This window comes from Hypanus sabinus, chromosome 5 (genome assembly GCF_030144855.1).
Source record: "Hypanus sabinus isolate sHypSab1 chromosome 5, sHypSab1.hap1, whole genome shotgun sequence".
NCBI classification, from domain to species: domain Eukaryota; kingdom Metazoa; phylum Chordata; class Chondrichthyes; order Myliobatiformes; family Dasyatidae; genus Hypanus; species Hypanus sabinus.
Genome location: NC_082710.1, coordinates 10,854,030 through 10,880,332, shown reverse-complemented (window position 1 = coordinate 10,880,332; position 26,303 = coordinate 10,854,030). Strand labels below are relative to the sequence as shown.

The following is a 26,303-nucleotide window of genomic DNA, read 5'->3' as shown; positions in this document are numbered from 1 at the left end:
ATCAAATGAATGACATGCATTCGGTTTTCTTACTGCATCTCAATGCATATGAAACAAAGAGGAAATTTACCATTCAGTTCTTGAACCAACCTGCACAACTCTAATCATTATTCAGTATAAGACCATAAGATATAGGAGCAGAAATAAGCCATTTGGCTCATTGATTCTGCTCTGCCATTTCATCCTGGCCTATAGATTCCTTTCTCTTCCTTCTTCTCTCTTAAATTTTTTTTTATTGAGCTTTCAAATAATTTTTCTTTCTCTTCTTTCTTGAAGAGTGGAGTGACATCCAATTTTCCAGTCTTCCTGACCCCAATCCAGAATCTAGTGATTCTTTCATATCATTACTAAAGCCTCCAGCCTATGGGGTGTACACCGTCTGGTCCAGGTGACTTATGAACCTTCAGAACTTCCAGTTGTCCAAGAACTTTCTCGAGTTATAGTAACTTCACACCGCTAAGACAATGTTATAAACAGCAGACACTCTGCTGATGCTAAAAATCCGGAGCAACACACACAACATGCTGCAGGAACTCAGCAGGTCAGGCAGCATCTATGGAAATTAATAAACAGTCAATGTTTTGGGTCAAGATCCTGCTTCAGGACGGAAAAGGAAGGTGAAAGACACCAGAAAAAAAAGGTGGGGAGACAGGAAGGAGAATATTCAGATTTCTGGATCATTGGGAGCTCTTCTGGGGCAAGTGTGACATGTACAAAAGGGATGCGTTGCACTTGAATCCGAAGAGGACCAATATCATTGCGGGCAGGTTTACTAGAGTTGTTAGGAGTGGTTTAATCTAATATGGTAGGGGGTTGGGACCCATTATGACAGATCTGAAGATGAGCCAGCAAGTTTACAAGTAGATGTTGTAATATGTAATATAAACGTAAGGAAGGATAAGCCAGTGATCGGGTACAACTGCAGGCAGAGCAAAGAGTTAAGTTGTACCACAGAGGGAAAATTCATAAGGGCGATGAATGAAGGACTGAAGGTGCTGTACTTAAATGCACATAGCATTCGGAATAAGGTGGATGAACTTGTGGCACAATTAGAGATTGGTCAGTATGATGTGGGCATCACTGCTTTGTGGCTGAAAGAAGACAATAGTTGGGAGCTTAACATTAAAGGATACACAGTATTGAAAGGACAGGCAGGAAGGCATAGGCAGTTGTGTGGCTCTGTCGTTAAGAGATGGAATTACATCTTTAGAAAGAAGTGACATAGGGTCAGAGAATGTTGAATCTTTGTGGGTGCAAGGGTAAAAAAAATTATGGGAATCATATATAGGCCTCCAAAAAGTAGCCAAGATGTGGGGTTGAGATTGCAAAGGGAGTTGGAAAGAGCATGTAATAAGGGTAATGGCACAATGGTATTTGGAGAATTCAATATGCAAGGAGATTGGGAAAATCACATTGGTGTTGGATTGCAAGAGAGGGAATTTGTTGAGTGCTTATAAGATGGCTTTTTAGAGCAGCTTGTGCTTGAGCCTACTTGGGAAAGGCTATTTTAGATTGGGTGTTGTGTAATAACCCAGATTTTATTAGTCAGCTTAACGTAAAGTAACCCTTAGGAGACAGGGATCAGAATATGATTTAATTCGTACTGCTGTTTGAGAAAAAAAAGCGTAAGTCACATGTTTCAGTATCACAATGGAATAAAGGGAATTACAGAGGCATGAGAGAGGAGCTTGCCCAATTGGATTGGAGGAGGATACTGGTGGGGATGATGGCAGAGCAGAGATGGCTGAAGTTTCTGAGAAAAGTTCACAAGGCTCATGATGAACTGCCCCAGAGAAGAAGTAGTTCTCAAATGACAGGGTTAGGCAATCGTGGCTGACAAGGGAAGTTAAGGACAGCATAAAGGACAAGGAAAAAAGCAACTAAAAAGCTACAAGATGGTAAATGATAAAATATGAGGGCAAACTAGCTGACCATGTAAAGCAGTATACTGAAAGTTTTCTCAGTTATATAAAAAGGGAGGTGAGAGTTTATATTGGACCACTGGAAAATAATGCTGGAAAGATAGTAATGGGGGACAAAGAAATGGCAGATTAACTTAAAATAGTGGGAGGAGACAGGCTGGTGAGAACAGGTAAGACCATGTTGATCAGTTTGCATTATAATGGACACCTTTTTGTTCTAATTGTGTTTTTTCTTGGTATACTGATAATTAGTTCTGTGAATGTTGCATCTCTGATGCTGCATGCCTGCAGTGTTGCGACAAGTAAGTTTTCCATTTCAATAGACAATAGACAATAGGTGCAGAAGTAGACCATTCGGCCCCTTGAGTCTGCACCGCCATTCTGAGATCATGGCTGATCATTCACTATCAATACCCAGTCCCTCCCTTGTCCCCATATCCCTTGATTCCCCTATCCATCAGATATCTATCCAGCTCCTTCTTGAAAGCATCCAGAGAATTGGCCTCCACTGTCTTCCGAGGCAGTGCATTCCACACCTCCACAACCCTCTGGGAGAAGAAGTTCTTCCTCAACTCTGTTTTAAATAACTGACCTCTTATTCTCAATCCATGCCCTCTGGTACTGGACTCTCCCAACATCTGGAACATATTTCCTGCCTCAATCCTATCAAATCCTTTAATTATGTTAAACGTTTCAATCAGATCCCCTCTCAATCTCCTCAATTCCAGTGTGTACAAGCCCAATCTCTCCAATCTCTCTGCGTAAGACAGCCCTGCCATCCCAGGAATCAACCTAGTGAATCTACGCTGCACTTCCTCAATTGCCAGAATGTCCTTCCTTAAACCTGGAGACCAAAACTGTACACAATATTTCAGGTGTGGTCTCACCAGGGCCCTGTACAAATGCAAAAGGACATCCTTGCTCTTGTACTCAATTCCCCTTGTAATAAAGGCCAACATTCCATTTGCCCTCTTCACTGCCTGTTGCACTTGCTCATTCACCTTCATTGACTGATGAACTAGGACTCCTAGGTCTCTTTGCATTTCTCCCTTACCTAACTCTACACCGTTCAGACAATACTCTGCCCTCTTGTTCCTGCTTCCAAAGTGGATAACTTCACATTTATTCACATTGAATGACATCTGCCAAGTATCTGCCCACTCACCCAGCCTATCCAAGTCTCCCTGTATTCTCCTAACGTCCTCTTCGCATGTCACACTGCCACCCAGTTTAGTATCGTCAGCAAACTTGCTGATATAGTTTTCAATGCCCTCATCTAAATCGTTGACATAAATCGTAAAGAGCTGTGGTCCCAATACAGAGCCCTGTGGTACCCCACTAGTCACCTCCAGCCAGTCCGAGAAACACCCATTCACTGCTACCCTTTGCTTTCTATCTGCCAACCAGTTTTCTATCCATGTTGAAACCCTGCCCCCAATGCCATGAGCTCTGATTTTACTCACCAATCTCCTATGTGGCACCTTATCGAATGCCTTCTGAAAATCTAGGTACACAACATCCACTGGCTTACCCTCGTCTAACATCCTTGTTACACCCTCAAAAAACTCCAACAGATTAGTCAAGCATGATTTGCCCTTGGTAAATCCATGCTGGCTCGGCCTAATCCTATTACTGCCATCAAGATGTGCCACTATTTCGTCCTTAATAATGGACTCAAGCATGGGCATGAGACCTGGGCATGCATGTACTTGTGGACCTGACAATGAATTTGACTTGACTTGTCTTGATCTTTACTTGAATATTATACAATGGATTCATTCTGTGTAGGTGGTAAAAAGGGTAAGTGATTTGAGGATAGGCCTTCAGCCTGAATTTACAACTCTATTTCTCTGGCTGGTTGCATCATGATCTGGTACAGCAATTGAATGCACAAAAATGTAAGAAGCTGCTAGACGGTATTTAAGTTACACACACAAAATTTTGGAGGAACTCAGTATGTCAGGTACCATCTATGGGACAAGACCCTTCCTCAGGAACTGCCTGACCTGTTGAGTTACTCCAGCATTTTGAGTGTGTTGCTCTGGATTTCCAGTATTTGCATACTCTCTTGTGTAGAGAGTAGTGGGACTCTTCCCAATACATCTCAGAAATGATTTCACCTCCTGAGTATTTCCAGCTGTTTCCATCTCCCAAACTTTACAAAACAAAAAGGACACAGATTTGCATATATCAATTTATAAGTTCAACGACTAGCTTCTAATTTTATACTCCCTTAAAAATACATTATACATATTATTATTTCTGTTTCACATTTTGCCATCATCAGCTATCAGGAAAAAAATCGTGAATTCTGTTTTTGTCTCTGTTTCTTTGTAAACCCATCTGTTACCTGAATCCATGGCCATCTGTCATTTTCTGCCGCTGTCCAGGCATTTACAAGTCCCTTTTTATTCAGTCTGGCATAGTATGGGTACCACTTCTGTAAACCAAACAGGGCACGATGTGTCGAGGATGCTGAAATCTGCTGATTCGATATTATCCCTCCCTCCATCCCCAGTGGACCTGAGCACTCTGTGGGGGAAATAAAAGTAGGGAAATCTCTCGTTAGAAATAGGCATATACAACACTGAGTTCATCAATAAACTTTTTTCTAAGTATGAACTCATTGATATTTTCCACCTGTCTTACTTCTTCACTGAGCCTCTTACCTTTTCCACTTACCACCTTGCAGCTTCTAACAGCACCTCCCATCCCCCACACCCCTCACTTGGTCTCAGATATCATCTGCCAACGTGTATTTCTCCCTCTCCACTACCTTCTTATTCCAGTTTCTGCCCCCTTGCTTTCCAGTCCTGATGAAGGGAAAGTCTCGGCTTGAAATATTGACTGTTCTTTCCCCTCCATAGATGCTGCGTGACCTGCTGAGTTTTGCAGCATTTTGTGTGTGTTTCTCTGTATTTCCAGCATCTCCAGAATCTCTTCTGTTTAACGTTGTCCTAATCTATCATTTCATGTGGTCAACCAGGACAATCTGTAACTGCACCACACTTAGACAAGAAGTAACTGCCCAGAAACCAATCAATATTCTGTAGTATCAAATACATTCTATGTAATGGGAGAAGAGTGTTCCCTATCTCTGAAATGAAACCCCGTTAACATTCTGAGGAGATTGAGGCACACAGGGCTCCACGCCCCCATTCCAATAACTTTCTACAGGCGCATTATCCAGTGTGTTCTGTTGGGCTGCATCGTTGTGTGGTACGGAAGATGCAAGACCCCACAGAGGATAGTAAAAACCACCAAGAGGATCACTGTGCTCTCCCTCCCTCCTCATTTGTGGCATTTACCAGGAGTGTTGCGTGTGAAGGGCCCGAAGCACTGCTGAGGATTCGTACCCCCTCATCCCACAATCTCTTGGACCAATTGCCATCAAGAAGGAGGTACAGGAGCATCAGGACTAGCACTGCCGGAATGGGTAACAGCTTTCTCCCTCAGACTGTGTTATTGATGAATACCATGACACCTCGTCACTGGGACAGAGAGCCGTTAACTGTACTGTTTGCTGTTTAACTGTGCTGCGCATTACATGCACTTTGAATTGTATCTTACTAACTATTTGTGGTAATATTTAGTTTTATGTGCTGTGTGATATGTTTTGTTGGTGCACTGTGGTCCGGAGGAACATTGTCTGATTTGGTTGTATATACGTCTGTGTGTGTTTGGGTATACAGTCAGAAGACAATAAACTTGAACTTGAATGTAAACTATAGTTAATGCAACCGAATCATCAAGTTTGAGATACAGCATTAGTTTTCTGTAATATTCCAGTCCTTAAAATTGAGTGCAAGTCAAAGTAAATTTTTCATCAAAGTTTGTATAATTTACCATATCTCACCTTGAGATTCACTTTCTTGTAGGCACTTACAGGAAAATAAAGTGGTACGATAGGATTTATGAAAACCTACAATATACATAAACCAAGACAGATAAACAACCAATGTGCAAAAGAAGCCAAAATGGTGCAAATGAAAAAAAAGAAAATCACTAATGCTGAGAACATGAATTGAAAGTGAGTCAAGTTTCTGTTCGTACTCAGTGGCATCTTTGGGAGGCTTCCCAATTAATGTTCAGTGTTTGATAGTTGATTTTAAGATACATATTACTCTGTGTCGATTCATTTCACTTAATCTGTTCACTGATGCTTTGCAATTTGAAACAGCCTCTATATTTGTTGTCCTTTCATACATTCTGACTATAAAGCTATACTGCTTGTGTCATGATCTAGTAATGTTTATCTGCCTCAAGATAATATATTTGTTCTGGTTCATTATTCAGAATCTATTTGCTTTCAGATTTTGATAATTTTTAGTTCCTTCTCTACTCAACCTTTTTTGCATGTCAGATTTTCATTATTGAAGTTCATTTCATATTTGTAAAGTCATTGAACCTAAAATACTACACTACAGTTCAGGCCCTTTGGCCCATAATGTTATGCCACCCTTATAACCTACTCCAAGATCAATCTAACCCTTATCTCCCACACAGCCCTTCATTTTGCTGTCTTCCACATGCCTATCTAGGAGTCTCTTAAATGTCCTTAACGTATCTGTCTCTACCACCACCCTAGCCAGCACATTCCACATACCCAGTGTATAAAAAAACTACCTCTGACATCCCTCTCGTACTTTCTGCCAATCATCTTAAAATTATGCCCCCTCATATTATCCATTTCCACCCAGGGGAAAGGAATTGGCTGCCCTCTCAATCTATGCCTCTTACCATAGTGTACAAGTCACCTTTATTCCTTTTTCACACCAAAGAGAAAAGTCCTAGCTCACTCAACAACCTGTCTCTTAATGTGAAGAAAACAAAAGAAATAATTGTTGACTTGGGGAGGGCACGGAGTGACCACTCCCCGCTGAACATCGACGGCTCCTTGGTAGAGATCGTTAAGAGCACCAAATTTCTTGGTGTTCACATGGAGGAGAATCTCACCTGGTCCCTTAACACCAGCTCCATAGCAAAGAAAGCCCAGCAGTGTCTCTACTTTCTGGGAAGGCTGAGGAAAGTACATTTCCCACCTCCCATCCTCATCACATTCTACAGGGGTTGTATTGAGAGCATCCTGAGCAGCTGCATCACTGCCTGGTTTGGAAATTGCACCATCACGGATTGCAAGACCCTGCAATGGACAGTGAGGTCAGCTGACAAGATCATCGGGGTCTCTCTTCCCGACATCACGGACGTTTACACTACAAGCTGCATCCGCAAAGGAAACAGTATTATGAAGGACCCCATGCCCCCCTCATACAATCTCTTCTCCCTCCTGCCGTCTGGGAAAAGGCTCCGAAGCATTTGGGCTCTCACGACCAGACTATGTAACAGTTTCTTCCCCCAAGCTATCAGACTCCTCAATACCCAGAGCCTGGACTGACACCTTGCCCTACTGTCCAGTTTATTATTTATTGTAATGCCTGCACTGTTTTTGTGCACTTTATGTAGTCCTGTGTAGGTCTGTAGTCTAGTGTAGCTTTCTCTGTGTTGTTTTTTTTTGTGTAGTTCAGTCTAGTTTTTGTACTGTGTCATGTAACACCATGGTCCTGAAAAACGTTGTCTCGTTTTTACTATGCACTGTACCAGCAGTTATGGTCAAAATGACAATAAAAGTGACTTGACTTGACTTGACTATCCTCATAAGACTCTCTCTCTAATCCAGGCAGCATCCTGGTAAATCTCCTCTAGACCCTCTCTAAAGCTTCCACATCCTTCCTATAATGAGGTGACCAGAACTGAATACTCTGTGTGACCGAAACCAGGGTTTATAGAGCTGCAACATTTCCTTGTGGGTCTTGTGCTCAGTCAGAGTTTTAAAGTTCAAAATAAATTTATTACCAAAACATATAGATGTCACCATATACAGCCCTGAGATTTTTTTTTGTGGACATTCATGATAAATACAAGGATCAAAGAAGGACCACACATAACCAATGACAAAAAAAACACCAATGTAGGAACAAAAACAAACTGCAAACAGAAAACGGAAAAGTAAAAAAAGAAGCAACATTCATAATAATAAATAAATAAACAGTAAATATCGAGAACATGAGATGAAGAGTCATTGAAAGTTTAGTAGGAACCATTCAGTGATGGAATGAGTGAAGTTGAGTGAAGTTATCCTCTCTAGTTCGAGAGCCTGATGATTGAGGAGTAATAACTGTTTTAAGCAGATCTACTCTTTCATACTCATTCGTAATCCATAATGGAAACACAATAATCCTGTTTCAATTTAACCTACCCTGTGATTTTCACCTAATACCTGTTTTATTATACAAAGGATTTAAGTTTTTTGTGAGCATCATACTGGTGGAATTTCCTAACTGGGTGGATTAGTTCCATTGCCCTCTCTCATCAGATTTCTTCTTCTTTGCCCCTTTACCTCTTCTACCTATTACCTCCCAGTTTCTTTTTCTAGCTTTGAAGGCATTAGGTCCAAACCCAATGGCATCTTATGGCTGAGGAATGAGTAGGAGAACGATATTTCTAAATGGTCACATGGTAGTGTAACCCTCTCCCAGTGACAGTGGTCCCAGTTCAATGCTTACCGTTGTCTCTCAGGAATTTGTACATTCTCCCCATGACTGTGTGAGTTTCTTCCCACATTTCAAAGAAGATCACATCCCTCCCTCCCTCCTCTCTCTCTCTCTCCCTCCTCTCTGTCTTCTCACAAGGAGTGAGAAGGATGTCTTCTAGTCATAACCAGCTCAGCTAAACTCTGGGAAACCTGCACAGAAGTAGTGAATATTACATAGCATTCAGATGCAGGCCCTTCAGTCCATCTAGTCCATGCCAACCTTTCTGCCCACCTAGCTGCTCCTAATTAAATATTAGCTTTATTTGTCACAATTATACTAAAACCTACAGTGAAATGCATCATTTGCATCAACTCATATCAGCAAGGATTGCGCTGGGCATCTTGTAAGTCTTGTCAGCATAGCATGCCCACAATTTACAAACCCTCACCTTACCTCTCTTTGAAATGTGGGAGGAAATCCCCACGCAGTCACGGGGTGAACAGATAAGCTCCTTACAGACTGCAGTGGGATTTGAACCTTGATCTAATAACTGGCACTAATTGGAAAAGAATGTGCATTCCCCTCCCATTTCCTGTGTTTGGCCCAAATCCCTCTAAGCCATGTCCCTCAATGAAATTATCCAAATGCTTCTTAATTGATAGCATTGTATCTGCCTCATTCACTTGTTCCATATACTCATCCGCCTCTGGGTAAGGCCCTTAATATCACTGGTCCCTCCTGTCTGTCCAGCAATCTCTTTGACCCCCTGCCGTAAGGCAGGAGGTACTGTAGCATTGACAAAAATTGTCAGGATGGAAAACAGCTTCTTTCCCCAGGCCGCAAGACTAGCCAGGTCTCACGATGTATGAAGCACCAGTAGCATTATACTGTTTACTTTTAACTTGTATCGTATATGTACCTTAGTATTTTTTAATTTATTTGTGATAATTACTTTGTGTTATGTGTGTGAGTTATATGTACTGTACTGTGCTCCTTGGCCTGGAGGAACATTGTTTCGTTTAGCTGAATACATAAAGTACAGTTGAGTGACAACAAGCTTGAAGTTGAACTTCAATAAGTTGTTCCTCAGGTGCCTTTTAAATATTTCTCATCTCATCCTAAACCTCTGCTCCCCAGTCTTGCTCTCATCTCCTGTGGGGTAAAGACTGTTACAACGCACTCCTGATTCTAGTCTGGAAGGGAGAGAAACGTTTGTAAGAAGAAGGTAAAATATTTGTACATGGTGTTGGCCAGAAAGAACGGTAATCAGTGACCTTGAATGGAGGCAGCCTTCTTGTGAGACTGTCCTTGCATTTGCCATTTTGTTCTTGCTCTGGGATAATAATCCGAGCAATTGAATATGGACACATGGAGATCCTGGCAATGATCTGCTACTGATCCTGACACCACTCTCAGATAAGTTGTTTATTGTGTAAAATGGCAGGCTCAAAGATGCACACACAGGAATATATGTGGATGCTGGAAATTCAAGCAACACACACAAATTGCTGGAGGATCTCAGAAGGCCAGGCAGCATCTATGGAAAAAAGTAAACTGTTGACGTTTTGGGCTGAGACCCTTCATCAGGACCGATGAAGAAAGAACCTGTGATCTCATCAGGCTCAGTGTCTGGGTGACTCAGTTTGACTTGTCTGAACCATTCAGAGTTGAATAGAAGAAAATAAGTCATGTCAGGCACATAGTTGAAACAGAAGGCTATGAAACAACACTGCTTGCAGCCCTGGGTTACATCCAATGAGAACTGACACAGGTCAGTCAGATGACCTTGAGCAAACCAAACTGAAACATCAGAGATACCATCTGATAAGGGAAGGAATAAAAAGAAAAGATTTTGAGAGCACAGACAGCAACAACTCTCCGGAGACCAATCCCGATGCGGAGGACCCCACATTGGACATGCGGAGATCTCACCAAGATCACAAGGAGCGCCTAGCCAGCATTGATTCTTCCTGCCAGGTATCACCTTTTCTGTTCTTTGACGTTTGGTGGAGGGTCAGTGCATCCTCGTAGATGTGCAGGCAGGTTGTGTACATTCACATGCTTGTTAACACAGCCAATAAGGGTATTTGTCAGTAAATACTGATTCTGTCTGTGCCTAACTAAGGGGTAATCCTTGAAATAATGTAAAAAGTTAAGTATGAGGGTGGCATAATAGTGATCCTTCTTCTGTAATTACATTTGCAGCTCCATCTATTACACTTTCCAACCCATTACATAGATATGGAAATAAATCAAAACACACACAAAATGCTGGAGGAACTCAGCAGGCCAGGCAGAATCTGTACAAAGGAATAAGCAGTCAATGCTTTCGTCCAAGACGCTTCAGTAAGTCTCTGCATTTATGGGGAATAAATACTGAGACATTGGCTGTGCAAGTTATTAGTGGAGAAATCATGTTTAGAAGGTAGCAAATAAGATTATTAATTTAAGATGGTGATAATTAACAGAAAAATTAAGGAATTTATTTTAATAGACAAATCAAGGTTATAGATAATTACATTAGTAAATTGACTAAATTAGAATTAATGATATTGAGTATAAGGATCTCAATGTGGGCTGTTTCAATTGCTAAGCAGTGATTGTGTGTCAACTGTTAGAAACGTGAGGATTAAGTTCTTGTTCACTGAAAAATAATTTGGACGTAAATGTATTTTATCAACATGTTGATAGATATTTTAAGCGTATTTGTTTTATTTTGCATAATACAAGTGGACGTCGCATAAAATCAAGCAACACATACAAAATGCTGGAGGAACTCAGCAGGCCATGTAGCATCTGTGGGAAAAAGTACAGTCGACATTTTGGGTTGAGCCCCTTCGGCAGGGTTAGAGGAAAAAAGAGCTGAGGAGTAGATTTAGAAGGTGGGAGGGAGGGAAGAGAGAACTACCAAGTGATAGATGAAACCTGGAGGGGGAGGGATGAAGTAAAGGACTGGGAAGTTGATTGGTGAGAGAGATTCGGGGCTGGAGGAAGGCAAGTCTGATAGGAGAGACCAAAGGCCATGGAAGAAAGAAAAGCAGGGGAAGAGCACCAGAGGAAAGTAATGGGCAGGCAAGGAGATAAGGTGAGAAAGGGAAAAAGGGAAGCGGAATGGTGAAGGTGGAGGGGGGAGCATTACTGCAAGTTCAAGAAAGCTATGTTCATGTCATCAGGTTGGAGGCTTTACTTTACATTTGCTCTTGCGCTCCCATTCTGAACACATTTAGAATATTTCAGGTACTCCATAAACAATTTAAAGACCCAAAGTATTTATTCAAAAGCTTTGCTTTGTCTTTGCATGAAACAGATTGCCTATTAAAATGTTTAAAACATAATCTCTAAGGTACGGGACGAAATGTACCCCAGGCTCTAGTAAATCCTAAAGTAGGGCCATGTTCTGCATAACTTTGTGGGTCGAAGGGCCTGTATTGTGCTGTAGATTTTCTATGTTTCTATGTTTCTAAAATCGGAACAACTGCATAGATATCTTTTACAGGCATTCACAGCAGTGCATGGTCTCACCGTTCCTATGGCAACACAGCAGCCATGATACTGTTAAGTGGCTAAATTATGCAAAACATATCTGGCGAACAAGCCTCAAACTTTAAACATTTCCAGATAGATGTGACTTTAACCTTCTTTCTGTTTTCCAGCATTTCCCTCTCTTGTTAATGAAAGCAATGTCTCAGCAAATGTAACTTGACAGCCTAATGCACGTCCTGTGAAATTCCCTGCCAGTCCTATGCAGATCCACACATGGCTTTATACCAACCATGTCCTACAAGAATGGAAAATATGATGGTGTCAATAAATAAATGCTCCGCTTCACCATGTCAGTTGAAAAATAAATTAAAAATACAAATACGAAATAAAAAATACTGAACATTACACACATTTCACAGATTGCTTGGTTCTTTGATATACACCTTTGTTTCAAAGTTCAAAGCGAACTTATCATCAAACTACAGACTATATGTCATTGTATACTATCTTGAGATTTATTTTCTTGTGGGTATTCACAGTAATACAAAGAAACACAACAGAATCAATGAAAAACTGCACACTACAGGACAGACAAACAACGACTCTGCAAAAAAAAATGCAATAAATATTGAGAACATGAGATGAAGAGTCCTTCAAAGTGAGTCCATAGATTGTGAGAATATTTCAGTGATAAACCATAGAACCATAGAACACTACAGCACAATACAGGCCCTTCAGCCCTCCATGTTGTGCCGACCCATATAATCCTTAGAAAAGAGTACTAAACCCACACTACCCCATAACCCTCCATTTTTCTTTCATCCATGTGCCTGTCCAAGAGGCTCTTAAATACCCCTAATGTTTTAGCCTCCACCACCATCCCTGGCAAGTCATTCCAGGCACTCACAACCCTCTGTAAAAAACTTACCCCTGATGTCTCCCCTAAACTTCCCTCCCTTAATTTTGTACATATGCCCTCTGGTGTTTGCTATTGGTGCCCTGGGAAACAGGTACTGACTATCCACCCTATCTATGCTTCTCATAATCTTGTAGACCTCTATCAAGTCCCCGCTCATTCTTCTACCCTTCAAAGAGAAAAGTCCCAGCTCTGCTAACCTTGCTTCATATGACTTGTTCTCCAAACCAGGCAACATCCTGGTAAATCTCCTCTGCACCCTCTCCATAGCTTCCACATCCTTCCTATAATATTCCTATTCCTATGATGGGGCGAGTATAGTCGAGAGAAGTTATTCTGAGTGAAGTTATTTCCTTTGATTCAAAAACCTGATGGTTGAAGGATAATAACAGCTTCTGAACCTGGTTGTGTGAGTCCTGAGGCTCCTGTACCTTCTTCCTGAAGGCAGCAGCGAGAAGAGAGTATCGCTTGGATGGTGAGGGTCCTCAGAAGAATAAACAGATTTGGTAAGTCCCCGTCAACCCCTACAAATTTTTATTGATGCACTGCAGAATTCATTCTATCTGGATGTATAACGGCTTGGTATGGAAACTGCTCTGCATGTGACTGCAAGAAACTGCAGAGAGTTATGGACACAGCTCAGCATTTCATGTAAACCACCCTCCTCTCCACGGACTCTGTCTATGCCTCTACTACCTCAGTGAAACAGTCAACATAATCCTAGATCCCATCCACCCTGGATATCATTTTTTCTACCTTCTTCCATCAAGCAGAAGATACAAAACCCTGAAATCACAGACCACCACAGTCAAGGACAGCTTCTACCCCACTGTTAACAGACTATTAAATTGTTCCCAAGTGCAATGAATTGGATTCGTGACCTCATAATCTACCTCGTAATGATCTTGCATCGTCATTTTTCCTACAGTGGACGCTGTAGCTGATACACTTTATTCTGCATTAATTTCGCTTGACCTTCCTCTCGTTCAGTGCACGGTGTAATGATCAGATCTGTATTTGATTCATAGGCTGAATCAAGGATGGTGATGATTCAGCATATAGGAGAGAAAATGAAACTTTGGCTGAGTGCTGCCACGACAACAACCTCTCACTCAATGTCAGCAAGACCAAGGAGCTGATTATCGACTTAATGAGGAGGAAGCCAGCAGTCCATGAGCCAGATCTCATCGGAGGATTGGAGGTGGAGAGGGTCAGCAACTTTAAATAACTTATTATTATTTCAGAGGACCTGTCCTTGGCCCAACACATAAGTGCAATTATGAAGAAAGCACAGCAATACCTCTACTTCCTTAGGAGTTTGCAAAGACACTGCAATACATCTAAATCTTTGACAGACTTCTATAGATGTGTAGAGGAGTGTACATTGACTGGCTGCATTACAGCCAGGTATGGAAACGCCAATGCCATTGAAAGGAAAATCCTACAAAAATTATTGGGCATCACAGGTCCATCATAGGTAAAGCCCTCCCCCTATTGAGCACGTCTACAGGAAGCATTCCCTCAGGAAAGCAGCATCCATCACCAGGTACTCCCATCACCCAGAACATGCTCTCATCTCACTGCTGCCACAAAAAGTTATAAAAAACAATAATATAGTCCAAGTCCCAGAGTGTCATGGCCTGTAGATAGGTGGTGCATGGGCATTGTCCTGGAGCTATATTTCTGCAAAAACAAGTTGCAGCATTTTCTATTTTCATGCAATTGCAGCCACAGGTGATGGCAATCCAGCCTGACCTCCACCAAGTGAACACTGGAGGCAGCACCAACAAGAATGGCCAGTCCCCAACCCAACTCCAACTGGAGGTTACTCTGCAAGGAACCGGGAATTGGGACCAACTTCACATTCTCTCCTGACCTACAAAATTCTTGAACCACGGTGTTCTGGAGTTGGGACAGTCAACATAAGTGGCTGCTGATCCAAAAATATCCACCTGGATGTTTGGAATTACTCAAACAATTATTCCTCAGAAGTAATTATGCAGCTAGTTTATACTCCAATGCTAGTAACCATCATCATTTCAATGACTGATGGTTAAATATCTTATCTCAGAACATCATTCAAAATAAAGATTAACTTTATTTGTCACCTGTACATCAAAAAATTGAAACATACAGTGAAATACATTGTTTGCACCGAGGCACAGCCTGCAATTTATTGCCATGTTTCACGTGCCAACAAAGCATGGTCACAACTTACTTACACCAACTCAGTATTAGTATTGATTGACGGGTGGTGGATTGAGATATATCTCTACCCTAGTAGGTATAAGTGACTCCTTCCCTCTGCAGGTCAACCTTCGGCAAGGTGTAGCACCTGCTTAGGGTAAGGATCACATGAAGTCATGGGAGCACCTGATGAACAGTGGTATGAGCTGCTGGTGCATGTCACAAGAAAAGTTGTGCTGGCATTGGAGAGGGTTCAGAGGAGCTTCACTAGGATGATTCCAGGAATGAAAGGGTTATCAGATGAGGAACATTTGATGTCTCTGGGTCTGTACTTGCTGGAAATCAGAAGGATGAGGGGGGATCTCATGGAGACCTTTTGCATGTTGGAAGGCCTAGACAGAGTAGATGTGGAAAGGATGTTTCCCATGGTGGGGAAGTTCAAGGCGAGAAGGCACAGCCTCAAGATAGAGGGGCATCCATTTAAAACAGAAATGGAGAGAATTTTTTTCCCTGAGGGTGGTGATTTTGTGGAATTCATTACAACAGGCAGCTGTAGAGGCCTGGTTGTTGGATGTACTTAAGGCGGAGATTGATAGGTGCTGGATTGGCCATGGCATCAAAGGCTATGGGGAGTGGGGCTGAGGAGGGGGAAAAACAATTATATAACCATATATGGTTAGCCATTTTTGATGGACCAAGTTGCCTAATTCTGCTCCTATGTCTTATGGTCTTAGGTCCTGGTTATGTGACCACTTACAGCAGGCAGACAATCTCTATTAATAATGACTGGGATCACTCATCTTGTAACGACACTACAGAGAAGAAGGCAACAACAAACCACTTCTGTAGAAAAATTTGCCAACAACAATGGTGCTGAAAGACCATGATTGTCCATGGCTTGCGACAAGGCACATAATGATGATGATGATTGGATTATTACCGTCACATGTACCAAGATAGAGTACAAAGTTTGTCTTGCATACTGTTCATACAGATCAAATCACCGCACAGGGTATTGAGCTATAATAAGGCAAAAAATATAACAATGCAGAGTAAAGTGTCGCAGCTACTGATTGAGCACATTGTAGGTAAAAGCTAAAGTGTTGGATCATAACGAGGTAAGCTGTAAGATCAAGCATCTACCTTATCGCACAACAGGTCTGATAACTCTGATTGCAGATGCTGGGGCTGTAATGCATCACGCCTTCATGAGCCTTCCTCACCATTTTTCAGCTAACACTACTGTCTCTTGTGTCATTAACTCTCTTGGTCTCCACGAGTTTTCTTTGTTCTCTCCACCTCTTCCTCGTCTCCATCATTTCCTACTTCTGATTAAAAATAATTTTTAATTCTGATCTCTAGCATCTGGCAATTCTTTGTTTTTTGATCATTTCTGTTCAAATTTGATCTAAAGAAGGTGTGACATCTTGACTAAACTCACTGAACACATGTCTTCAATAGCCATGGTGATTCTGGAATACCTACATCTGTCATTACATATTTCTTCAACATGTTCAGAAATGGCTCCTGCTACAAACATTATTCAGCTCAAACTCAGACATTTCTGACCTTTTCTGCAATTTATTCAAAATATTGTTATCTCATACTTATTCATCTGTCTTGACAGTCAGAATGAGAATCAGGTTTAATATCACACTGGCAAGAGAAAATCTGCATCTGTTGGAGATCAAAGTAATACACACAAAATGCTGAAGGTCCTGATGCAGGGTCTTCGCCCAAAACATCAACTGTTTACTCTTTTCCATAGATGCGGCCTGGCCTGCTGAGTTCCTCCAGCATTTTGTGTGCATTCCTTAAGTATCACCAGCATACGTCATGAAATTTGCTAATTTTGCAGCAGCAGTAAAATGCAATACATGATAAATATTTTAAAAACTAGATTACAGTAAGTATATTAAAGAGTTGAATTAAGATAAATAGTGCAAAAGCAGAAAATAAAGTAGTGAGGTAGTGTTCATGGGTTCAATGTCCATTCAGAAATCGGATGGCAGAGGGGAAGAAGCTGTTCCTGGATCACTGAGTGTGTGCCTTCAGGCTTCTGTACCTCCTTCCTGATGGTAGCAATGAGAAGAGGGCATGTCCTGGCTGGTGGGGGTCCTTGATGATCGAAGCTGCTTTTCTGAGGCACCACCCCTTGATGATATCTTGGATACTACAGAGGCTAGTACCCATGATGGAGCTGATTAATTTTATGACTCTCTGCAGCTTACTTCGATCCGGTGCAGCAGAACCCGCCTCCCCCTCCTCCCCCCATCATACCAGACAGTGATGCATCAGTAATGGTGGTGTCTCAGTTTTTCATTCGTCTGAATGGCTTCATTTTGTTTCTTCTCACCTGGTGTTTGCTTTAACTACAGCCTCCCCACTTTTTCCTCGAGCTAAGCCAGACCAAACGTTAATCCTGTTTGAAGACTCTGACACATCAGGGATGAAATATAGAGTAGAATGTGTCATTGTGCTATTTTGTACGTCAGAAGTTAGCCAAACACTGAATCATTGTCAAACTGGAACAACTTTGCTGCTTTAAAATTTCCTTCAAAATACTGTATGTACAAACTTTTCAGCTTCACTGTTAGGCACAGGGTGATTTCGAGAATCTAGGATCAAGGATCAGCTTTATTCACCATATATATTTTCAGGTATTAGGAATTTGCTGTAGTGTGTTGGCACGTCTTGCAGCTAAAAAATAAATTTCACTAATATAGAATAATGTTAGAAATACAGACATGGAATAAAATGAGCATAAATAGCAGTTCAAGTTTATTGTCATCCGACTGCACAAATTTAATGAAACAATGTTCTTCCAGAACACGATGCACCCCTAATACATGTTTCATACACAGCACATAAAACAAAATATTAGCACAAATAAGTTAATAAACTATCATACAGAATGTATGTGAAATGCACAGATGGGTAAACAGTAAACACCTCGGTGATGGCAGGGTATTCATTAGTCTCACAGTCTGAGGGAAGAAGCTGTTACCCAGTCTGACAGTCCTAGTCCCGATGCTCCTGTAACTTCTTCCTGAAGGTAGTGGGTCAAAGAGATTGTGGGATTGGGGGGGGGGGGGGGATGAGTAGGGATCCTCAACAATGCTTTGGGCCCTTCATATACAACGCTCTGGGTAAATGTCACAAATAGGGGGTTGGGGGAGCCCAGTGAACCTCTTGGCTCTGTTTACTATCCCCGGTAGGGCCTTGCAGTCTAACACCTTGCAGGTTCCATACCACACAATGATGTGGCCGGACAGGACACTGTCAATGGTGCTTGTGTAGAAAGTTGTTAGAATGGGGCTGGGGAGACTTGCACACTTCAGTCTCCTCAGAACGCGTAGACACTGCTGTGGCTTCTTGACTAATGAAGAGGTGTTGTCAGTCTAGATCAGATTGTCCATTATTTACAATGTAAACAGCATTATCAAAAGTAGCTTAAAGTGATTAATGTGCAATAATAGTTTAGGGGTGGGGTGGGGGGGGGTGGATCCTCTGGCTAGGATCTTTATGTCCTCGTTGTCCATGGGAATGGTACTGGAGGGAGGTGAATGTTGTCCCCTTGTTCAAAAAAGGTAGCAGGGATAGTCTGGGTAATTACAGACCAGTGAGCCATACGTCTGTGGTGGGAAAGCTGTTGGAAAAGATACTTAAAGAGATATGATCTATGGTCATTTAGATCTATGGACATGGAATCATGGTCTGATCAGGGACAGTCAGCATGGCTTTGTGAAGGGCAGATCATGCCTAACAAGCTTGATAGAGTTCTTTGAGGAGGTGACCAGGCATATAGATGAGGGTAGTGCAGTGGATGTGATCTACATGGATTTTAGTAAGGCATCTGACAAGGTTCCACACGGTAGGCTTATTCAGAAAGTCAGAAGGCATGGGATCCAGGGAAGTTTGGCAAGGTGGATTCAGAATTGGCTTGCCTGCAGAAGGCAGAGGGTCGTGGTGGAGGGAGTACATTCAGATTGGAGGGTTGCGACTAGTGGCGTCCCACAAGGATCTGTTCTGGGACCTCTACTTTTTGTGATTTTTATTAATGACCTGGATGTGGGGGTAGAAGGGTGGGTTGGCAAGTTTGCAGACAACACAAAGATTGGTGGTGTTGTAGATAGTGTAGAGGATTGTCGAAGATTGCAGAGACACATTGATAGGATGCAGAAGTGGGCTGAGAAGTGACAGATGGAGTTCAATCCAGAGAAGTGTGAGGTGGTACACTTTGGAAGGACAAACTCCAAGGTAGAGTACAAAGTAAATGGCAGGATACTTGGTAATGTGGAGGAGCTGACGAATTTGCGGGTACATGTCCACAGATCCCTGAAAGTTGCCTCACAGGTAGATAGGGTAGTTAAGAAAGCTTATGGGGTGTTAGCTTTCATAAGTCGAGGGATAGAGTTTAAGAAACGCGATGTAATGATGCACCTCTATAAAATTCTAGTTAGGCCACACTTGGAGTAATGTGTCCAGTTCTGGTTGCCTCAGTATAGGAAGGATGTGGAAGCATTGGAAAGGGTACAGGGGAGATTTACCAGGATGCTGCCTGGTTTAGAGAATATGGACTAGGATCAGAGATTAAGGGAGCTAGGGCTTTACTCTTTGGAGAGAAGGAGGATGAGAGGAGACATGATAGAGGTGTACAAGATATTAAGAGGAATAGACAGAGTGGACAGCCAGCACCTCTTCCCCAGGGCACCACTGCTCAGTACAAGAGGACATGGCTTTAAGGTAAGGGGAGGGAAGTTCAAGGAGGATATTAGAGGAAGGTTTTTCACTCAGAGAGTGGTTGGTGCGTGGAATGCACTGCCTGAGTCAGTGGTGGAGGCAGATACACTAGTGAAGTTTAAGAAACTACTAGACAGGTATATGGAGGAATTTAAGGTGGGGGGGGGGGTTATATGGGAAGCAGGGTTTAAGGGTCGGCACAACATTGTGGGCTGAAGGGCCTGTAATGTGCTGTACTATTCTATGTTCTATGTTTAACTAAAATGAATGTATGTTTATTGCCACAGTATCTCATGAAGCATTCAAATAAATATTTTAATGGTACTAACATTGTCAAATGATAAACTTAAAGAAGTTTTGCGCAACACACCAGATGGTTAAGCTGCAAAATGGTCACTGATTTGAAACTTCTACACAGCTGACGTTCTGACACTTTCTGCAGAGCCGCCAGATTAGTAGGTGCGGAAGAGGACTCCGAGCCACTCTCGCAATTCAGCGCTTAATCTTTCTGCATCTTCAGCATGATCTTCTATGACAGGGAGATTACCTGACACAAACAATTCCACCAGGAAAGCAGCATCCATGAACAAGGACCCTCACCATTCAGGCCAAGCTCTTCTACCACACTTCTACCAACAGGCAGGAGGTTCAGGAGCATTAAGTCCCACACCACCAGATTCAGGAACAGTTATTACTCTTCAACCATCAGGCTGCTGAACAAGTGTGACGCCTCCAACCAATGAGCACATTTACATGAAATGTTGTTATAGAAAAGCAGTCTTCATCATCCAAGATCCTCACCAACCAGGCCAGGTTCTTTTCTCACTGCTGCCATCAGGTAGAAAATACCACAGCTTCAGGACTCGCACCAGGAGATAGCTACACTCATTTAAGGATTCTGTTATATGAGTATTTGCTGCTCATTATTTATTGCTATTTATTTATATCTGCATTTGCGCAGTTTGTTTACAGCTTACAGTTTATAGTTACTGTTCTATAGATCTGCTAAGCATGCCCACAGAAAAAAAGTCTCAGGGTTGTATCAGTGACATGTATGTACTCTGATAATCAATTTTACTTTGAACTTTGCAGTGTGGATAACTAAAATTAATGAATTCTATTATTGCCCTAACATACAACCATCTCAACATTATTACCCCTCAACCATCAGGCTCTTGAACCGAAGGGAATAACTTCACTCAACTTCACTTGTCCCATCACTGAAATATTCCCACAACCTATGGACTCACCTTCAAGGACTCTTCATCTCATTTTCTCACTATTTATTGCTTATTTATTCATTCATCCATCTATCGATTTATCTATTTATTTATCTATCTATCTATCTATCTATCTATCTATCTATCTATCTATCTATCTATCTATTTATTTATTTATTTATTTATTAATTATTTTATATTTTTCTTTGTATGTTTGCGCAGTTTGTAGTCTTTTGCATACTGGTTGATGCCCAAGTTGGTGCGGTTTTTCACGGATTCTGTAATGGTGATTATTCTATTTTTGATTTATTGAGTATGTCCACAAGAAAATGAATTTCAGGGTTATACATGGTGACGCATATGTACTTTGATAATCAACTTTGAATTGATTCCACATCCTACGGACTCATTTTAAAGTCTCTACAACTCATGTTCTCAGTATTAACTAATTATTTGTCTGCTTGCTTGTCTATTTATTTATTTGTTGGTCTTTTGTATTTGCACATTGCTTGTTTCTCAGTCTTTGTGTGTAGTTAATCATTGATTCATTGTAGTTCTCTGTTTTACTAGGAATGTCTGCAAGACAATAAATCTTTGGGTTGTATATGGTGACATTAATGGACATTGATAATAATTTTACTTTGAACCCTTTGCAAACATACTGTGGATAGCATTCACTTAATTGAGTGCCCCAAGGCGGCTGATGTAGCTTGTGTATGTTTGAGCTGCCTTTGAAGATAAAGAATTAAAGGCTTGCTTTGTCACAGGTCATTGGAGAATTGGAACACACGGTGGAATTTATCATTTTGCATCAACAACAAACACAGTCCAAGGATGTCCCAGGGGAAGCCCGTCAGGGTCTCTGTGGGAGGAAACGTGGTCACAGGGAGAATGTACAAACTACTGACAGACAAGGGTAGGAGAAGAACCTGTTTCCCTACCAGAATCAGAATCAGGTTTATTATCACTGGCACCTGTCATGAAATTTGTTAACTTAGCAGCAGCAGTTCAATGCAAAACATAATATAGAAGAAGAAAAAACAAAAAAGAAAAAAATAAATTAATAAGTAAATCAACTGTAGTATATGTACATTAAATAAATACCAAATGATAAGACTGATGCATGTTAAAGTTCCTTTATACTTCTCTTGTTGCTTCCAGGGCAAAGTTACCAACTCACTGTGATCCCCGGGCCTTCTGTTCTGATGGGTCTTATCTCTTCTCGAATGCAGAGATGGTTGTGGGTGCTTAGAGAGTGTGGCTACTAAGTGATAATCTGGTGCAAAAAAATTCATCTTCACTTTTGATCCATGTTGATAAGCAAGACCAGCCTTACTGACAGAAATAGTGCATTTGGGGTCTTGTAATGCTGCTGAGTTCCAATGATGATAATGTGCGGAACACAGCAGAATTCAGAACCAGGGAACATACAAAGTTCAACGTTCAAAGAATATTTATTATCAAAGTATGTATACATCAACATATACTACCTTGAGATTCATTTTCTTGCAGGCATTTACAGTAGAATAGAGAAATACAGTAGAGACAATGAAAAATACAAAGACTGACAAATAACATCCATGTGTAAAAGAAGACACACTGTGCAATAAATAATACTGAGAATATGACTTGTTGAGTCCTCTTGGTCACTTTGATCTCCATGATATGAGACAGATGGTGGCTGTTGGTGTGATCATGTCAGTTACTGAGAAAGAACTGTTCACAAAAGCCACCGAGTCCACCAGAAAAGTATTAAAGAAGAAACGAACATCACCACTTGCAAAGTTCAAATTTCAAAGTAAATTTATTATCAAAGTATTACCCTGAGATACATTTTCTTGTGGGCATTCACAGTAATACAAGAAACACAATAAAAGATCACACCAGCAGGACAGACAAACAACCAAGGTAGAAAATAAACAAACTATGCAAATAACATAATAAATAATAGTAGTAATAATAATAACAATAATAAATAATCTATAAATATCAAGAACATAAAATAAAGAGTCCTTCAAAGTGAGTTCATAGGTTGTGGGAGCAGTTCAGTGATGGGGCAAGCGAAGCTGAGTGAAATTATCCCCTCTGGTTCATGATCCTGATAGTTGAGGGGTAATACTAAAAACCTTTTTAAGTATATAAAGGGTAAAAGAGTATTAAGGGTAGATATAGGACCAATTGAAAATGATGTTGGAGATATTGTAATGAGAGAATCAGAGATGTCAAAGGAACTGACTGTGTATTTATATCAGTCTTCATAGTGTAAGACAACTGCAGTATACCAAACATTCAAGAGTGTTGGGGAAGTGAAGTATGTGCAGTGAAAATTACAACTGAGAAGATGCTCAGGAAGCTTAATGGACTGACGGTAGATAAATCTCCTGGACCTGATGGAATGTACCCTTGGGTTCAGAAGCAAATAGCTGGAGAGATTGTGAAGGCATTAACAATGATCTTTCAACAATCGATAGATTCTGGAATTTTACCAGATGAATGGAAAATTGCAATTGTTACTTCACAATTTAAGAAGGGTGGGAGGCAGCAGAAAGGAAACTACAGACCTGTTAGCCTGACACCAGTGATCCGGAAGTTGTTGGAATCAATTGTTGGGGATGAGATTATGGAGTACCTCTGGAGGCACAAGACAAGATAGGCCAAAGAGCAAGTATGGTTTCCTGAAAGGAAAATCCTGCCTGACAAACCTAATGCAGTTTTTAAAGGAAAATACAAGCAGGGTAGACAAAGGAGATGCAGTAGATGTGGTGTACTTGGATTTTCAGAAGGCTTTTGACAAGGTGCCACACGTGAGGCTCCTTAGCAAGATAAGAATTACAGGGAAGCTACTAGCATGGGTGGAGTATTGGCACAAAGAGAGTGGGAATAAAGTGATCCTATTCTGGCTGGCTGCCAGATACCAGTGGGGTTCCACAGGGGTCGGTGTTGGGACCACTGCTTTTTACAATGTATGTCAATGATTTGAACTATGGGATTAATAGATCTGTAGCTAAATTTGCCAATTATACAAAGATAGGTAGAGAAATGGGTAGTGTTGAGGAAGCAGAGAGACTTAGACAGTTTAGGGGAATGGGCAAAGAAGTTGCAAATGAAATACAATGTTGGAAACTGTATAGTCATTCGCTTTGGTGGAAGAAATAAACAGGCAGACTATTATTTAGATGGGCAGAAAATTCAAAATGCAGGAATGCAAAGAAACTTGGGAGTCCTTGTGCAGGATTCCTTAAGGTTAACCTTCAGGTCGAGTTGGTGGTGCAGAAGGTGAATGCAATCTTGGCAATCATTTCTAGAGTTACAGAATAAAAGAGCAGGGGTGTGATGTTGAGGCTCAATAAGGCAATCATGAGACCACACTTGGAGTATTGAGTGCAGTTTTGGGCTCCTCATTTTAGAAAGGATGTACTGACATTTGGAGAGGGTTCAGAGAAGGTTCCAGGAATGAAAGGGTTACTGTATGAGGAACATCTGGCAGCTCTTGGGCTGTATTCCCTGAAGTTCAAGAGAATGAGGGGGGATCTCATTGAAACATTTCAAATGTTAAAAGGCCTGAATATGTTAGATATAGCAAAGTTATTTCCCATGATAGGGGAATCTAGGACAAGAGGGCACAACTACAGGATTGAAAGACGTCCATTTAGAACAGATATGCGGAGAAATTACTTTAGTTAGAGGGTGGTAAATCTGTGGAATTTGTTGCCATGAGCGGCTGTGGAGGCCAAGTCATTGGGTGTATTTAAGGCAGAGATAGATAGGTTCTTTATTAGCTAGGGCATCAAAGGGTATGGGATGAAAGCATGGGAGAAGAGATAACTGGAAGAATTGGATCAGTCCATGGAGCAGATTCGATGGGCAGAATGGCCTACTTCTGCTCCTATATCTTATGGTTTTATGGTCTTAGATCAAATTTCTTCAGACTTCTGAGGACCATCAGCATCCAGACCATGCTCTCTTCTTACTGCTGCCTACAGGGAGCAGGTATAAGAATTGCAGGCACCACACCATAAGGTTTTGGAACACTTCTTACCCTTGAACCATCAAACTTTTAGATCAGAAGGGAGAACTTCACTTGCCCCATCACCGAACTGTTCCCACTAACTATAGACTCACTTTCGAGGCTCTTCATATCATGTTATTTGGATTTATTGATCTATTATTATCATTATTTCATCGCTTTCATTCTTTTTGTATTTGCACAGTTTGTTGTCTTTTGCACACTGGATGTCTGCCTTGTTGGTGCGGTCTTTTATTGATCCTATTATGGTTATTAGATTTATTGAGTATTCCCACAAGAAATGAATCTTAGGGCTGTATGTGGAGACAGATATGTACCTTGATGATAAATTTACTTTGAATGTTGAAGTTTATGCTACCTCAGTGCATTGCTGTAATGATTTAATCTGTATGAATGGTATGCAAGACAAGTTCTTTAGTGCATGAGACAACACTACCACCTCACTTTTTATAATGGTGTTTACATTCTAAATTCATGCTGGTATATATGTACTTATGCACAGTATAACTGTTAAAAGCTTATTTAGTTGCATGTCGCATCAACCTAATACATATAGATGTGTATGGTGAGTAAAGTTGCTCCTTGATCCATCTCTCCCATTTCATTCCCTAGAGAGAGCGCCATGACCACCTAACGGTTAGAGTGACACTATTAGAGCTCGGGGTGTCGGAGTTCAGAGTTCAATTCTAGCACCGCCTGGAAGAGAGTTTGTAGGTCCTTGCCATTAATGCATAGGTTCTCCCCAAAGCTCCAGTTTCCTCCCACAGTCAACGTAACTTGTCCTGTGATTAGGCTAGGTGGCTTTCTGGGCGACAGTGATTGTTGGGCCAGAAAGGCTTGCTCAAAGGTTCAATTGTTATCAAAACGTGTATCCATACACAACTCTGAAATTTGTCTTCCACACTGTATCTCTAAATAAATAAATAAAATTCCTCTAACTCCAGGTTTCCTGCTTGATCCAATTACCTTATCATCTTCCCTTATAACTCTTGTGGTTCTTGATCAGCTTTATATAACACAGATAACTTTCACACAGAGAGAAATATTAAATGACGGTATACCATTATTTCTAGCCGCTAGGTATTTTTAATCATTAATAAAACACATTACTTACTGTACTGGCAATTTCGGCCCATGAATTCTCCTGGACATTCACAAGAATAGTTTGCAATGAGGTCAGTGCAAATCCCGCCATTTCTACACGGCTCAAACTCACACTCGTTTATATCTGTGTGGATAAAGAATAGAAAACAAAATTGCTGAAAAAGTCTT

General features: G+C 41.2%; 1 protein-coding gene across 1 annotated transcript in view; it reads right to left on the bottom strand.

Annotated features, from left to right (window-relative positions):
* The window catches only part of edil3b (EGF-like repeats and discoidin I-like domains 3b), a 302,390-nt gene that overhangs the window by 136,749 nt on the left and 139,338 nt on the right, over nt 1-26,303 (bottom strand). Inside the window, exons 5-6 of the mRNA XM_059969361.1 lie at nt 26,146-26,259; nt 4,273-4,454 (exon numbers count right to left, since the gene is read on the bottom strand). Of these exons, the coding sequence (XP_059825344.1) occupies nt 4,273-4,454; nt 26,146-26,259 (296 nt within the window). The remainder of the gene's footprint in view (nt 1-4,272; nt 4,455-26,145; nt 26,260-26,303) is intronic.